The sequence below is a fragment of the Scomber japonicus genome, chromosome 23 (genome assembly GCF_027409825.1).
Source record: "Scomber japonicus isolate fScoJap1 chromosome 23, fScoJap1.pri, whole genome shotgun sequence".
NCBI classification, from domain to species: domain Eukaryota; kingdom Metazoa; phylum Chordata; class Actinopteri; order Scombriformes; family Scombridae; genus Scomber; species Scomber japonicus.
Window position 1 is genome coordinate 14,470,844 of NC_070600.1, and position 15,772 is coordinate 14,486,615.

A 15,772-nucleotide genomic window follows, 5' to 3' on the forward strand; every position below is an offset into this window, starting at 1 on the left:
ATCTTAGGAGATGAATGAGAGCACTCTTTCATTCTATCAATAGTTAATGACCACAGAACGCTGCAGGCTAGGATGCAAGATCATTACAGAGAAAGGTGTGGCTGCATAACTGAATGTGAATTTTTTTATAACCACAAAAGCATTTCATGGAAAGAAAAGTCAAACATTGAAAACCACCGCCGCTGTCACTGTTTGGACAAGAGTTTGCTGTATGTGAGTGTAATGCTCTGCTGTTGTACACTTTACCTAATGAAATTCCTGCAGGTGAGGTTGATCATTGTGGTGAGGATTATGAATGTGGAGCAGTGTGTTTGACAACTACCATTCACCCCCCCGGGGACACTCTGTACGTATGTATTTGAACAAGAGAGGAAAAAAGGAGAAGAAAACACACTTTCATTTATCTGCTCTGTTTGTCGTGCATGTTTGACATTCAGCGTTTGTGTGGTTGGATGAATAAATCTGTCCTTTCGTATTCATTTGTGTATTTGTTTGTGGTGTTAGTTGTGTTATTTTTGGGTCTGTCTGTTTTCAGTTCCTGTATTTTCCAGTAGGGCAGGTAACCACTGGGTTTAAAGGGTTTTGGTTTGCCTGTCTCTCTGTCTCTCTGTCTGTCTGTCTGTCTGTCTGTCTGTCTGTCTCCCCCCTTCTCTTTTCAAAATCAAGCACATTCCTCTGCCCCCAGTTGAACAAAAACCCATTCAGCCTTATAATCTAATAATCCTCCATTTTCATTTTAAAACACTTTTTTTTCCTTCTAGTCTCAAACCGCCAGCTTTTGTATTCTGCACATCTACATTCTGCACTCTCAATACTGGCAGTAAAATCTCACAGTTTCACAGTAATGTTTGGTTTAGTTCACCCATATGACACAAAAAATAAAAAAGAATTTCACTCACCTCTAGCAGTATGCAGATTTGGTTTTGGTTTTATTTATTTTTGAGATATCCATCTCTGAGATTTCTGGTGTTACAGTATTTGCCTGTCTGTCTCCTTCAGTGCATGGTATCTTTGGTTCTTGCTGCAGTTCTCCATGTTATAGAGCTTAGAAGTTCCCTGGTTTTAGAGAGCTGTAAACTCCTAACAGTGGCCTCTCAGTGTTTTAATAGGAACATGTCTGACCTCAGTTAACTTAACAGAAATACAGCAGAATGTTTTTGTTGAGCAAACAGGCACAAATAGACATAACTTGGTGTGCACTCACAGGGACTAACTTTAAATATGGGACAATATTTGCTGGGTGTTCAATTTGGTATTATAGCATTTTTTTTATCCTAGATTTTGCACAGTGGTAGAATAGAGAGAGCGATGGAAAGAGATAGAGACAGAGAGACATGCAGAAAGAGTGTAAAGTGAGAGAGAGGGAGCAGAGTGAATAAGCCGTTTGTTTGTCCCTCCGCTGTCCTCCCTGGCCTTGCCTGGTGCTTGGTGCCTGCCGTCCAGGGTCATTTCCTTTCATAACGACCACGGCCATCCTTGCATTTGCATTTTCACGGCTGTGGGGGCAACACTCAGTGTGTGTGAGAGTGTACGTTGGTTGCTAGCTCGCTACGGGCCTCATTATGCAGGGACTGGGGAAGACAGAAAGAGGGGAGCAGGGCCGAGACATCGACCTGACATCGCTGAGATCCACCATGCCAGCCAGCGGCCCTTTGCAGGTTAGTGTGCTTAAAGGGAGACCTGTGTGAAAGAGGGGGAGAGTGAAGAGGGGGTGACAGAGTCAGGAAAGGAAAGAAGAAGGAAAGAAAGTTGCATTATACAATAGATGCAACTCTCTCTCTTCTTTCCCGTTTCTCCTCATTCTGAATCACTCTTCCCTTCTCTCTTTCATCTCTTTTTCTGTCAGTCCTGGTCTATCTGTGACTCTGAATCGCTGCTCCTGTCTTAGCTTTGCCGCAGAGTTGTGGTATGTCCTGCCTATGTGAGAGCTGAGGATCTGAGGTTTGCTGTGTGGCTCTCTGATTTAGGCTCTCTATTCTGAGACCAAGTTATGCTCGCAACATCCATCAAATTTCAATTAGGGCCTGGGTGCAAAGGCTAATAAAGCCCTCTAATGTAGCTACGGGTCAACAGAACAGGTACTCACCAGTGCCAAGAAAAAGGGGTCAAGGTAGGGTTGGGGTCTTGATAGATCACTTTTGAAAAGATGCTTTTATAAGCAGCATTTTAAAACTATTTTTATCGCTTGAGCGTATTCATGTTTTGTACTTCTTTTTTTTTTAAGAATCAGCTTTCTCAAGTCAAGATTTGTTTGCTATTGCTTAAAACAGCTTCCTACTTCTTTATTTCCTATAATAATCTTCTGACTCCTCATTCACTACCTCCCTAATACCACCAACCTCCCACACACACACACGCACACACACATACACTCCCACCCCGGTGTCTGTTACAATTCATCTTCTGTATCAATGTCAGGACCAGCAGTGTTCCTGCCCATCAACCAGCAGGGCTATCAGTTACTGGTATATTTAGCTACATAGTCTCCGAAGAACAAAGTGCTACTACTGCTCAAGAGTGTGTGTGTGTGTAGGGGGGTCGAGGGGTCTCTTTGAATGGGACACTGCAAGTGGGAGAAAAGGTGTAGCAGAGTGGATGAATGTTAATATGCTTAACGTTAAATATATAACTGTAGTACTGTGAAGTGTTTGAAACAGTGTCTTGTTATTTTTTCCAAGTTTTGCTTACCTACTACTGCTGTTGGTTCAGAAGCACATATTGTACGTGCAAAAATCTGATATTACTCAATAGTAACATGTTTATCTTGTTCAATAAATCTGAAAATTAAACTTTCACTTCAACTTTCACAAACTGTAATTGCATTTCCTCACTGTAAGCACAGTGGTGGGAATAGTTGTAGCAAAAATAAGGTTGTTTACCTTCTTGCTACCACCTCCAAATGTACCACTCACATGAATACCAGTTCTGTTCATTCATCCAATTTAACTCAGTTTACGCTGAGATTATCGCTCCAGCACACTCTTTTCACAATTTTCCTGTCATGTGTTGATGAGTCACATTTAAATGTCACTGAGACAATTAAATAATATAAAATATGTTGGCAATGTACTACGTTAAGTGCACTGGTTACAGTGGTTATGGTAAGCACAGTTAGCTCATACAGTAGCTGAAGCAGATGTCTGTTGTGTATTTTAGCAGCAATTAGCAAGAATTTAAGTGACACATTTGGATTGTGAGTGATGATAAAGACCACCATGACCGCTGGCAGAGCCAGAGGCACACTGTTGCATATAACATGAGAACCTGTAGTGCTATTTGGCCAGACACTGCTGCTAACTATGGCAGTAGTGATCATATCATACAGCTCAGAATGTAAATGTTTACATTCACACATGATACAAACTCGCTACAACTATTTATTTAAAGTCCGTTAGTTTAATCATATGTCGACAGATGTGAGTAGAGATTGTGGGATCTCCAGCATAACAGAAATGAGTAAATGTGGCTGTGTGTGGGTGTTTAGGGATGCATGTGTGTTTAAGAAATTGCTCTATCAGCATGATACATATCCTGTATGTCGATAGCGGCTCACACTAGTATATGTTTGTATGTGTATGATCATTATGCATCTAATATGTCTTCATGTCTATCATGTTGTTATAGCAGCCAGTTCGATGACTGGTTGCTACTGTACTTTAATGCTTAAGATGCAGCAGGTGTAGTGGTATATGAAATAGTTATTCTCATATTCAACCACTGTATATAATTAGATGTGACTTTGCACAATAATTATTGGTAAATAGACACTGTTGGTGCATACTGCTGTTAAGGCATATGGCTCATTCATATAACAAATATTGCAACCAGTCTTTCTTTAAAGGTAGAATATGTATTCGATCGTAGTCGCAACAACCAAAAAGTAATTCCAGCAGTCGGGTTGCCAGGTCCGGTGCCGGATTTTATTTTAGCTCTAATTCCGTAAATATACCACTTTATCCACATGTCTAACCTTTTTAGGCGAGAAAGTAGCCCTTTAGATCAACAATGTGACGCTAATTTGTCCAAATAACATCTGCTTAAAGTTTTGTTCCTGCGAATTCGGAGCCACTCAAGTTAGCCGTAGCGAGTAACGCACTTCCGGTCATTTTCACAAAATAAAACACCCGTTGCCTTTTATTATTAAGAAAACCATAACGATAGAGTTGGTGCTTTTATTTTGAAAACAGGAAGCGAACATACCCTCGCTGTAACTGACTTGAAACCACCGAGGTACATTTCTTGTAACACGCCAGTGGGAGTAGCAGCAATGTCTCTGCATGTACTGCCTAATCCTAAGCACCGATTGGCTTGTGTGTGGTGTCGTCAGAAGCAGAAGAGGCTCACGGTCGTAAACATCTAGTCACGTGTACTCTGAGATGGACGCGCAGGTCAAGAAATGACGTAAACGGACCGTATATGGTTTGTTATTTGTGTTATTACATTACGTGTTGGACTAAATACATGGACATATTGAGGAAAATATTCCGGTTTTATGGAAACGGATTTCATATTTCACAAGAATGGATACTTGGCGAGCTGTACATAAAGTCCTGTGTCATAAGATGATCGTTGTGGATAAAGGGAAGACTTTGAAGGTATGTAGGCATTATAGCTTTTCTCACTTAGCTGAGTGGCTAGCCAAGCTAATCGCTAATACTATTACGGCTGTGAGCAACCATATAAGTCGTGAGTGGTCTTGAATGAATCAGAACAATCTAAGCTTTCCAACAATGTACGGCATGAATATATATGTTTAAGGGTTGGTGTTTAAAACATTCAGAAGAACGTGTGGCTACCTCCTAACATCCGTCCTGTCCCGTGAACGGAACAGCGTGCGTTAAGAAGTTAATGATCAAATATCAAAATCCGAATAGCGTCAGAAAGTCAACCCACTCTCCACATTTCCATTGCTACCGTTTTGATACTTCATGGTACACAAACAAATAGCATCTCATATGAAAGCTAATACCCTGGCGAGTTCAACAGTACCACTATTATTGCGCTAAAAACTCAGTGAACCAGCAGCATACAAAGGTAAACAACCACTTATTTACAGCGACTAACAGATATTCTGTCTTACCTTCGAAGTTTTGTGATGAAAAGTTGTACTTGAGAGCAAAAAACGCTGGTTTTAGCAAGTCCAACACGGCCGTGTTTGTTTACAACTCCATTTCACCCAGTGCCAACCTACAGTAGCTGCACCGGAACAACAAACAACCCTGGCAATCCGCAATTCCGGCCGCTAATTGGCTGGTACAATGTACACAAAACGTCATTGTCGAACCCTTCAAAACATTTTAAAAATATTAATTCAGACTAAATATTTTTTTTTATGGAAAAGCAACACTTTCATTCTGTACCCCTCAAAACGCCCCGTGGCTGTATTATTTAAAAAAAATATATAGCTTTTAATAAATATTCTACATATTCAACCTTTAAGCTCACCATCATCTTGCCATTTCATAGTTTGTTCATGGCAGAAGCATCATTTTTTTTGAAAACTTCCCCTACAAGGTTCGACTCCTCAGGAGTTGCAGTTGCTCATATTGCAGTGAGATTATCAACTGAATTTTCAATCTCAACTTTTAAGCCACAATGTAGGAGAAGTCCTCAAAGTGCAGATAATAAAAAATGCAACTTTGAACATTTATGTTTGCATAAAAGCTTGGCAAACTCCATCCGCTGAGGAAGATTAAGCAATATGATCAAAAGCTCCAGAATTTGTTTGACTGTGTGGTGATGTTGTTGTTGATGTTTTTAGCAACTATTGTTTTCAAGGTCAAGAATACACTTTCAATCTCAATCATGTTGGTAGTTTTTGGACTACCAAAGTTTTCACAGCCATATATTTTTGGTATTAGAGATGATGGATGGGAAGTCATTGGCTTCATTCAACAAATGTATTAAAGCCTTGACAAAGTAAGTTATTATAGACACCTTGAATGTCCTTGCTGCTTGTTAAATCACATGTTTTGTCTGTAAGATATTTTAGTTATAAAATTAGCTTGACCTGAAAAATCTGGATATACCCTTTAAATCCCATTGGGATTTGAGCTGGATATACATAATCTGCCATGAGATGAAACCCCTGTATGTCAAACAGTCACATACTGTAACACGTTGAATACCATTTGGTGGACATGACCTGTCTGATTTTGAATGGGTTTCATAGTCTCATAGTTCATAACATTTTCTCAGCATCCAGACGTAAAGCAGTCAGGGTAGCTTCAAATCTTCAAAGTCCAAAGGGGAAGCATGTCATTTTCTGAAATTGTATTTATAAGGCTTTCACACAGCGTCTGTGTAAAGCTGCCATGATGAATCTATTTCTATGGTGCGAAGGTTTTACACCTCTCAGTCACTCTCTATGTATAGAGCACAGCAACAGGGTGTGGAGCACTGACACAGAATTAGGAATCACACAGCATCTCTCAGCATGGCAGTCGTATTTCTAAAGTAGACTAGAGTAGTAGAGGATGGTTCCTCAGTTACTAAATAGTGCTTGAAATTATAGATTTGTTTGTGGACAAATGCTGTGTCCACACCTACGGTAGCTTTCAGAGGTTTAATAGACTTGTACATTTCAATGAAAGGACAAGGGCCAGAGACACATTATTAGCCTTTTTATCTCCAAGTAGGCACATAAAGGCTTTGGGAGGTAATATATGTACTGTACTACTGTATCGTAACCACTTTGAAAGGTAGTAAGGTAATGTATTGATTTTTTCCAGTAACAAGTAGTGTAAGGGATTACAATTAGAAATTCAGTAATAACAAAATAGCTACTAATGGATTCATCTGACAGACTGCTGTGGATGAGGAGAAATGTTGTTTGCAGTGTTCAGTCCTGCACCTTAGTGTGATCAGCCTATGACTCAAGGTGCTCAGCCGAACAACCTCCAAGGCATGGAGTGGATGAGTTGCATTGTTGTGGTGATAGATTTCAGATTTGAGAGCATTCCCCTCTCTGCTACCTGCTGAGTCATGTCCAGTTCAGTCCCAATGATTGAGCTTGCCTTTTTTATCAGTTTGTTGACTCTGTTTCTGTCTACTGTGCAAGCGCTCTCCCCCCAGCACACCGCACCAAAGAACAGAGCACTGGCTATAATAGTCTGGTAATCTGTGCTGGTAAACTTATCTCACCTTAAAAATACAGTCACATTATATAAGAGGACATGTGTGAATGTGTAATCAATAATAGAGTTTTAACAGAGTACAGTTTTCAGATAATTTGATCAACACTGAACTCAACATGCCACATGTATCTATTTTAAGAAAAAAAGTTATTTGAAGACTGTTTGCTAATTTAGAGGTGTCTGAATGACTCTTGACAGATCTGTACAGAGACATAGCGTCATATCTTGTTGGAAGCGCATGAAGCACAAAATAAACTCACAGCAGTCCAACAAGAACAGTAATTATATTTCAGAGGAGTGCAAAGTCACTTGCATGTAACAAGCCTGAACTGGCCATGAACCAACTTTAGGGTCACGGTCATGCTGGTAGTAAATAGTACCAACTCTAATGATAATCATAATCATAATAATCATAATATCTATGATTATAATAGTAAGTATATATGTGTCATAACAATGGCAACAACTATATATACCTATATTCTCAGGTGTATTCTTCTCTGGACAACTTTAATTATTTTTCTTTTATTCATCTGTTTTAGTGTCTTAGTGCTTTTTGTCCCTCCCTGACCACCATCCCTCTCATCTCCTTCCCACTTCTCTCACCTCTCAGAATACATTGCTGCCTCTCTTTCACATTCACAACTGTGTGTGTGTGCGTGTGTGTGTGTGTGTGTGTGTGTGTGTGTGTGTGTGTGTGTGTGTGTGTGCACGTGTGTGTGTGTGTGTGTGTGTGTGCGCGCGTGTGTGTGTGTGTGTGTGTGTGTGTGTGTGTGTGTTTATGTGTAACCCCTTCTTGGCCCCTGCATGGCAAATGCCACATTCTGACTGTGGGTGTGAAGAATGAGAGAGAGAGAGAGAGAGAGAGAGAGAGAGAGAGAGAGAGAGGAGAGAGAGAGAGAGAGAGAGTGTGTGTGTGATTCCAGGAACTTTCATCCAAGACCGACATACGGCTCAGCCTTAAATGACTTTAGTTGTGTAGTAGGTATTTCATGTATATCAAATGTATGGTACACCTGTTTCAGGCAATGTGTGTATGTGTCGATCAGTAACATAAAATTACACAAGTGTAATATGAGTGGACTGATGCTCTTCAGTTCTACTATAGTTTTTTGGATCCAGGCTACTAGATTGTGTCCAGTTATCAATGACTGCAGTTCACACTTGGCGTCAGATTTTGTCTCAAGTCTGTCTCATCTTCATCAGCTGAAGTTTTTATAGAGATGGATCTGTTGACATGCTCAGAAACTCTTATAATTTCATAAACCTGTAGGACTTGTCGTCCATTTTGAGTTAAGCTTCATTTACTAGTTTGTTCTGGGGCTTTGACCCTGATGAAGATGGTTGAGAGCACAGTAAAATAATGCCTAGTGAGTGCAATACTCTTTAACAGTTTTTTAAAAACCTTTTTATTGCTTTAACTTATGCTCTGCTACTTTACTGATCACTGGTTTAAATGCAACATCCCATAAAAATGTAACTTTATGGTGTTTCTCCATCATACATTGTCCCTCATCTTCTTCTCCTTTTTCTCTTCATCACCCCATCCCCCGATTATTTTCCTTTCTCTCTATCCCTCTTCTTCCTCTCTCCTCTGTCCAAGGGGTAGTGTGTGTTTTCTTTTCATTTTGGGGGGGGAAATGACAGTGGACCGATTTTGAATCTGAAACAGCTTTATGGGAAATGGGCCGAATTCGCTGCCCTGTGTGTGCGTGTGTGTGCAGAAACGTGAAAAGATTTTTTTTGGAAGGTTTTGGAAGTGTGTGCAGAAAAAGCCAAGATGAGTGATACCAGACGAAACTTTAGATCCTACCAGATATAAACAATTAGATTATCACACACACACAGACCAGTCACTCTGTCGCCTGCTCTCTCCGTTTCACAAACCCACAATTATATTGTCACAGAGTGAAACACAGCAGATATAACGCACAAGTATTCTCATTACACACATACACACACACACACACACACACACACACACACACACACACACACACACACACACACACACACACACAGTGTTTGTCATATTACTGAAATGATCATCTCTAAAACCTTGAATTGATTATTACATACAGAATAAATCACTGTCTGCAGCTTCAAGCCAAGAGTGTTGTGTCACAGTTCTGTTCCTCCTCCACTTGTTCCAGTTATATTTGCCAAGAAAGAACAGGAAACCCCCTTTCTGGTGCTGACGCTCCCCTGCAGGGACATATAACTCACAATACTATAACTCACACACACACACACACACACACACACACACACACACACACACACACAGATAAATCACAAACTAGAGTTATAAATCTAAGTCCACTGTATATCAGTCTTTTAAAGCTTTTCACAGACTTTCCGTGTACCCCTGTATATACATCCAGCTCATAAAAAAACTGCTGTTAGCTGTCAAAAGTTTTTTCTGAGAATTCACAAACATATATTTATATTCAGATAATTGTGTGTTGCTTATCAACTGCATATATGAAATAGCCACAGCGGTTTAAAGTGCCAAACACCCTGTTTAAAACTTTAACTCACAAAGGTCGCTTATTGTATGTGCTACACTTGGATCACAGCCAAACAAATAGGCATGGCACACATGTAGCCACACATCTGCGAAAAGCATATAAAAAATAAAAATAAACATAAACATGTACAATGTTATAAATATATACATATACAATGCTGTAGAGGCTATGTGTGGTGCAGTAAGTCTGTACATTAAGTGCAGAGCTTGACGCATAGATGTGGGATTGATATGCTCTCGTCAAAGAAAGCAAACACACATTTTTCCTAAAATGTTGAACTATTCCTTTAAGAGGGACCTAAAGAATGACAGAGGAAAAGTGTGTGAAATGATGGAAATCATAAAAAGAGAGGAAAGGGTGGAGAGAGAAGAAATCAAGAGGAAACAAGTAATTGGGATACAAATGGAGATACACACACACACAAACACACAGAATCTGACCTCTTGTGTTTGTTGATAAAACGTGTTGCTATGTGTCGGACAGCTGGCCAGTATAGAGTCTGTGTATATGTATGTGTTTATGTTAATTGAAGGGTCATCTAAAGGTAAATAGAGAGAAGTCAGTATGCAGAGTCTCTGTTTCTCTTCCCTCCAGCACCAGTGTTGGGTCATCGGATAAGACAAAGTGTGTGTGTATGTGTGTGGGAGGGTGAGGGGGGAGAACCCAGGTGTAAATGTTGCTGGTCATTACTGTGTGTGTATGTGTGTTTGTTTGTTTGTTTGTTTGTTTCTGTGTGTGTATCAACTGTCCATTTGACATATGCTTGTTAACATGTAAATATGTGGCTTGAATGGCCTGTGTGTGTGTGTGTGTGTGTGTGTGTTTGTGCTTGTGTGCCCAGAAGTAAGCACAGCAACCCCTCTGAGATGAAAACCTTTGTATGTTGTGTATTGTGTGTGTATCAGTGTATTACTTAAGGTGGTTAGTTTATTGGCTTCAGTATTAATATAAACAATATAAAATGCATGTAGTCCAACCCTAAGGAGTCCAAAATGAAGAACTGTGATTGAGCTAGTTAATTAAATCAGTCTGTGTAGCCAAATCCTGATTTATCGAATTCCTCTGTGTTGCTGTATGCCAAAAAACTATTAAAAGCTCATCAATGGGTTCCTTCATTACTATGAATGTTGGCACTTTGGTATTTTCAGTCAATCCCACATACTGTATGCTCTCCTACTGCTGTAAATATTTAGTAGAATGTTTTAATCCATGGTTGAAAATAGTCCCCAAAAAATGTACAATTTATTCCTGTTTGAGTAAAGTTTGCCAAAAAACATTAGTACCTACTTGTAAAGGGAAATTACTGAACCCTTTCCCTAAAAATAAAACTGTCTGTGACACGTTTTTAAATATTTAAATAACGAGTGTGTAGAGTTTAGTGGAATGGGCTTGACCCAAATGGAGTAAGATATTCATAAGTATGTTGTAATAAGTGTTTAATGACCTGAAAGCAAGTATTTTCTGTATTTGTTAGCACTTTATATCTACATAGGGAGCAGGTCCTCTTCTACAGGAGTTACCATGTTTCTACAGTAGCCTAGAACAGACAAATCAAACACTGGCTCTAGAGAGGGCCTTTTGCTTTTTTTGCAAGTTTTACACCCACCATAGGTTCTCCTACATGCTCAGAAGTAGAGGGGTATTCAGTTGGTTACAATCTGCAACGTCACCACTAGATGCAACTGAATCTGACACACTGGTCTTTTAAGTCCAGAGTGGGGACCAGTTGGCTATGGATTGAAAGCCACAGACAGGATAGGGAAGTCAAACAGTTTGAGAGAGACTAACAGTGCTGGTTTTGGTCTTTCATGGTACACCAGCTTTAACCTAAAAGCAATTCATTAAAAAAAGTTAGATCCCAACAATATTAAATACAACAATTCTGACAGCTCATAAATACTGAAACAATTTATAAATACTCTCAACAACAAGCTTTGTGTTCAAGTGCATAACCATTGTAGTAATAGAGTAAACGACATAGCTGCATGTATGAGGTCATATGTGATTTTCAGTTTGTTTAAAGGGAAAAAATGAGAGTAGGGATGGTTCGATGGAAGGAGAGAAAGCATGTGGGAGGTGGGTGAGGTTCTGTCTTACCTCATCCAGCTCCATCGCTGATGTGTCTTGGTGCCTGTGGTGCTCATGGGACTATTGTTGATTTAAACACAATGAGCTCACACTCAAAGTGAAACAAAGGCACTCTGTCATGAATTGCCCTCTGTCTAAAGCCACTCAGGCTTTGACCAACACTCAAAGTGGTACACACTGTCATTTTATTAGTGTTCAGCATCCAGTTACAGTAATGTGAACATCTTTGCATATTTACACAGAAATTTGACTGACATTCTACCATGACTTGACCATGAAGAATGTTGTGTGGTATCATGCTGAGTGTTGTTTTACCAAAATGTCATACATTTCTTTTTTTAAGGGAGAAAGACAAAGGAAAGTTTCAACTTTTGACTGAAAATGTTGGGTATGACATTGCAAAAAGGCCTCATGGTTGTAATTAGCGCTTCTAGCATATACTGATCAAACTACTATATATAAGAAAGATTTCATTCGTTCCAATTAGAAATTTCCCCATGACTAGACACAATAAAAGGTTTCTTTTGTCTACATAAATCTTCTGTTTAAACACATACATCATATGTAGTAGCCTCTGAAGACCTACATGGATAAGATGACTGAGCTCTTTACTCACCCTCACTGATCTACTACATTTTTGTGTGTGTGTGTGTGTGTGTGTGTGTGTGTGTGTGTGTGTGTGTGTGTGTGTGTAGGAGAGAGTGGGTCGCTTATTCAGGAATATCCGTCTACCCTTTGACCCCTTGAATGAAAATAAACAGCTATAACTCCTCTCAGACAAGTCGTCATTCATTCTCACAGCCACACACACAGCCCACACACACACACAGGCACAAACACTAACAGCAAAAAGCACAGTACAGCACAGCACTTTCAATATGTGTATAACATCTACAGCAAATTTTAGGGACCTAATAGTGGCACTAAATGAAAGATCAGTGTTATCTAAAATTATTCATAATCATCCTCTGGGTACCAAGAATATATGTAAAAACTGACTTCTATTGACTACCAAAACTCAGCGGCTTTGACTTGCACTGCTGCTTGCAACTGGGAAATAACACCATTTTTTGTCCTGCAATGTATTGTGGCGATGCAACTAGCCAATCACTGCTCTCCCTGAGGCCAAACTTTGTGTTGTTTTTTAAATTTTGCAACAGTCAAGCCACATGTTATGTGACGTGTGTTATTTTGGACTCATTTACCTTGTTTGCTTCATGAAGGTTGATAAAGAAAAGTAAAGAAGCTGAATGGAAATTGATTGAAGTCATCTGATTTAAACTGATGGTGAGGACATGCAGCTGCTGTATATACAGTACATGAGAGCAGCAAGCAGACGTGGCACTGAACATCGAGAGGTTTGTCTGAGTGGAAAACTTCCATCATAACGATTAAATACTTTAATTTCCATCAGTGGTGAGACATCACAGCATTGTGGTTATCTGAAATTATACGAGTGGTTACTGAAGCTTTGATCAGAGAGGTCTTAGATCCATGTTGATCATTCCCACATTGTATGCAGTAATACAAACTCTGGTGGTAACCAGGGAACATGATGGTGATTCTTCCTGCGTCTTTGAGCATACATGTGTTGATAGTGGTTGTATAAAAGTGGCAGAGGCTGTTTTACTTTGATCATCACACCAGTCATACTGTACCACCAACCAGTCATATATGTGTGTGTACATAGGCTACTGAGCTGCAGTAGTTACGCATAAGTCATGTATTGTGTGTGTGTGAACTAGGGTAACAGCCCTTTCCTGTCATAAAGTCACAGGAACTAACATGAGATATAACCATGATATAACATGAGATATAACCAAGATAACCATGACTGTGTGTATGTGTGTTTGACAAAGAAGTATGTCAGAGAGCAATGTGTACATTTGTGTCATCAGGACACCTTTTCCACAGGTGTGTTTTAAAAATATGTGTGTATGTGCAAATATTTGCTAATGCGTAATACATCTTTGGTGTGTCAAGTGTGTCAGAATAGTAATATACACACATACACACAGTCACACTTCACCTCATCCAGGTTTCTATGTCTCTATTTGAACTCGTAATAAACAAAACAACACGCACATCCGCTACCCGGTTAGGGATGGGTGCTGGACCAAAAAACAACTATAAGAAGAGTAAAAAGAAAAGTCTGCACACAATACTGACTCGAAACGTCATGCTTTATTAAATGATACCTGCATGGGAGCTCCTATGGTGTGCAGACTTTTCTTTTTGCTCTGCTATTTGAACTCTTGACATACATATCTTACTTTTGCCTGACAAATAAAAAACATTTCCATCACATTCCACATGATCAAGTTTTATAGGCTGGTGAGGCACAGAAGGATAATAAACTCAGGTACAGGTACAGGTGTATGTGTACCCAGGGTGACAGTGACCTCGCTTCATGGTTGGTCACGTCTGACTGGTTGAGCAGGCATCCAGTTGCAGGTGACTAGCGTGTACAGCTTACACTACACCTGGAAAACATTTGGCTTCAGTAGAATTCTGCCTGTCACAACTCAAGTAAATACAATGTTGGCAGAGATGGAAGTTGAAATTGCCAACTTTAAAGCACCATAGTGGACTCATTTTAACTTTATAAGCAAATCCTGACAGAAATATGTTAACGGTAAACATAATTTGAGGAATAGAAAGATAAAAATGTAATAAAACCAATAAAATGTTTATTTAACAGAAGCAGATAGACTAATTTTAAGTCCCCACGGTTGAAATGGATTCTACACTTCCAATAATAAAAATTAAATTGTGTATTTCATAAGAAAACCCTGGAATGCTAAATGTCCATGTTTTTCAAACACCATTAACCCTTGTTGGTAATGAAGTTTGATGTCAGTAACGTTTTGTCTCCAAGCCAACATTGATAACTCTCACTTTGAGTCATTTTCTTAGATTTGACAAAGATCGTTTTTACAATACTAAATTGACTTTTTTCAAGAAAACAATTAACATAACCCGTCAAAATTGAAAAATTACTAGTACATTAACATCATTTCAGTGTTTACCATCTGCTGTACTGTCTGCGTTACTGATACTTTGCATTACACTGTGCAGTGGACACTCAGGTGGTCTCCTTGTTTTTCTCTGTGTGCCTTCCAGTATCAATACCTGTCTGTCTCTTTAAATGTCTCATGTTTGGGAAGCAGCCTCTGCACTCTGCACAAACAGTAACATTCATGGAATTCGGGAAGTGGTAATGCCCACATACACACAAAAACACAGCGGAAGGAAGTGTGTGTTGTGGATGGTGATGAAGGCCAAGCCATAAAAGCCAGGAAGGCGTAGGGAGGAATGTCCTGTGATGTCACACGTGGCCATGCCTGAAACCTTGTAGGCCTGAGGGAGATTTTAACTCCAAACAGCTTTGGCTCATCTGTGAAAAAAAAACATCAACTCAAAAAGAAAGAGTGACACCTCAAAGAAAAATGGTTAAATAGTCACTTTTGTTTTCCATTCTGTTTTTTTATTTCACCTGTTCACACCACACCTGAGCCCCTAGGGCACAAGTCCAAAAGACAGCCACATATACAGATATTAGTATATATACACTCACAACACACACACATTAACATTTCTGCTCTCTTGACTCTTGTCTTGTTTATTTTGGATACAGGTATTACTTTGATGTGACTATATAGTAAGTCAAGATCAAACTGTGACAAAGTGACTCAGGTCAATGGATTAAGATTACACCAAACCACAAACACTGTTAAGACTTGTGTAATCTCTGTGGTTGTAACTCTTCTTGAAGGCTTAAATGACTCATAAAATTGCTCTACCTAACAAGTTTTTTGCTGCTTTTGATGCTTTAATGATTTTTTCTCTCTTACTGACGGTATGCCAAACACACACACACACACACACGCACACACACACACACACACACACACGCACGCACACGCACACACACACACACACACACACACACACACACACACAAAAACATACACTGGATTCTGGAGGAAAATTGTGGCAATCCTTATCGCAGAAGGA

At 39.5% G+C, this 15,772-nt stretch overlaps 1 protein-coding gene across 2 annotated transcripts in view; it reads left to right on the top strand.

Moving 5' to 3' along the window:
- The first annotated feature begins 1,562 nt into the window (after positions 1-1,562).
- LOC128353315 (ninjurin-2-like) overlaps positions 1,563-15,772 on the top strand; it is a 29,899-nt gene continuing 15,689 nt past the window's right edge. Inside the window, exon 1 of one of the 2 annotated variants that reach the window (XM_053314006.1) lies at positions 1,563-1,658. In XM_053314006.1, the coding sequence (XP_053169981.1) occupies positions 1,563-1,658 (96 nt within the window). The remainder of the gene's footprint in view (positions 1,659-15,772) is intronic. The other variant, XR_008320848.1, reaches the window with a different exon arrangement.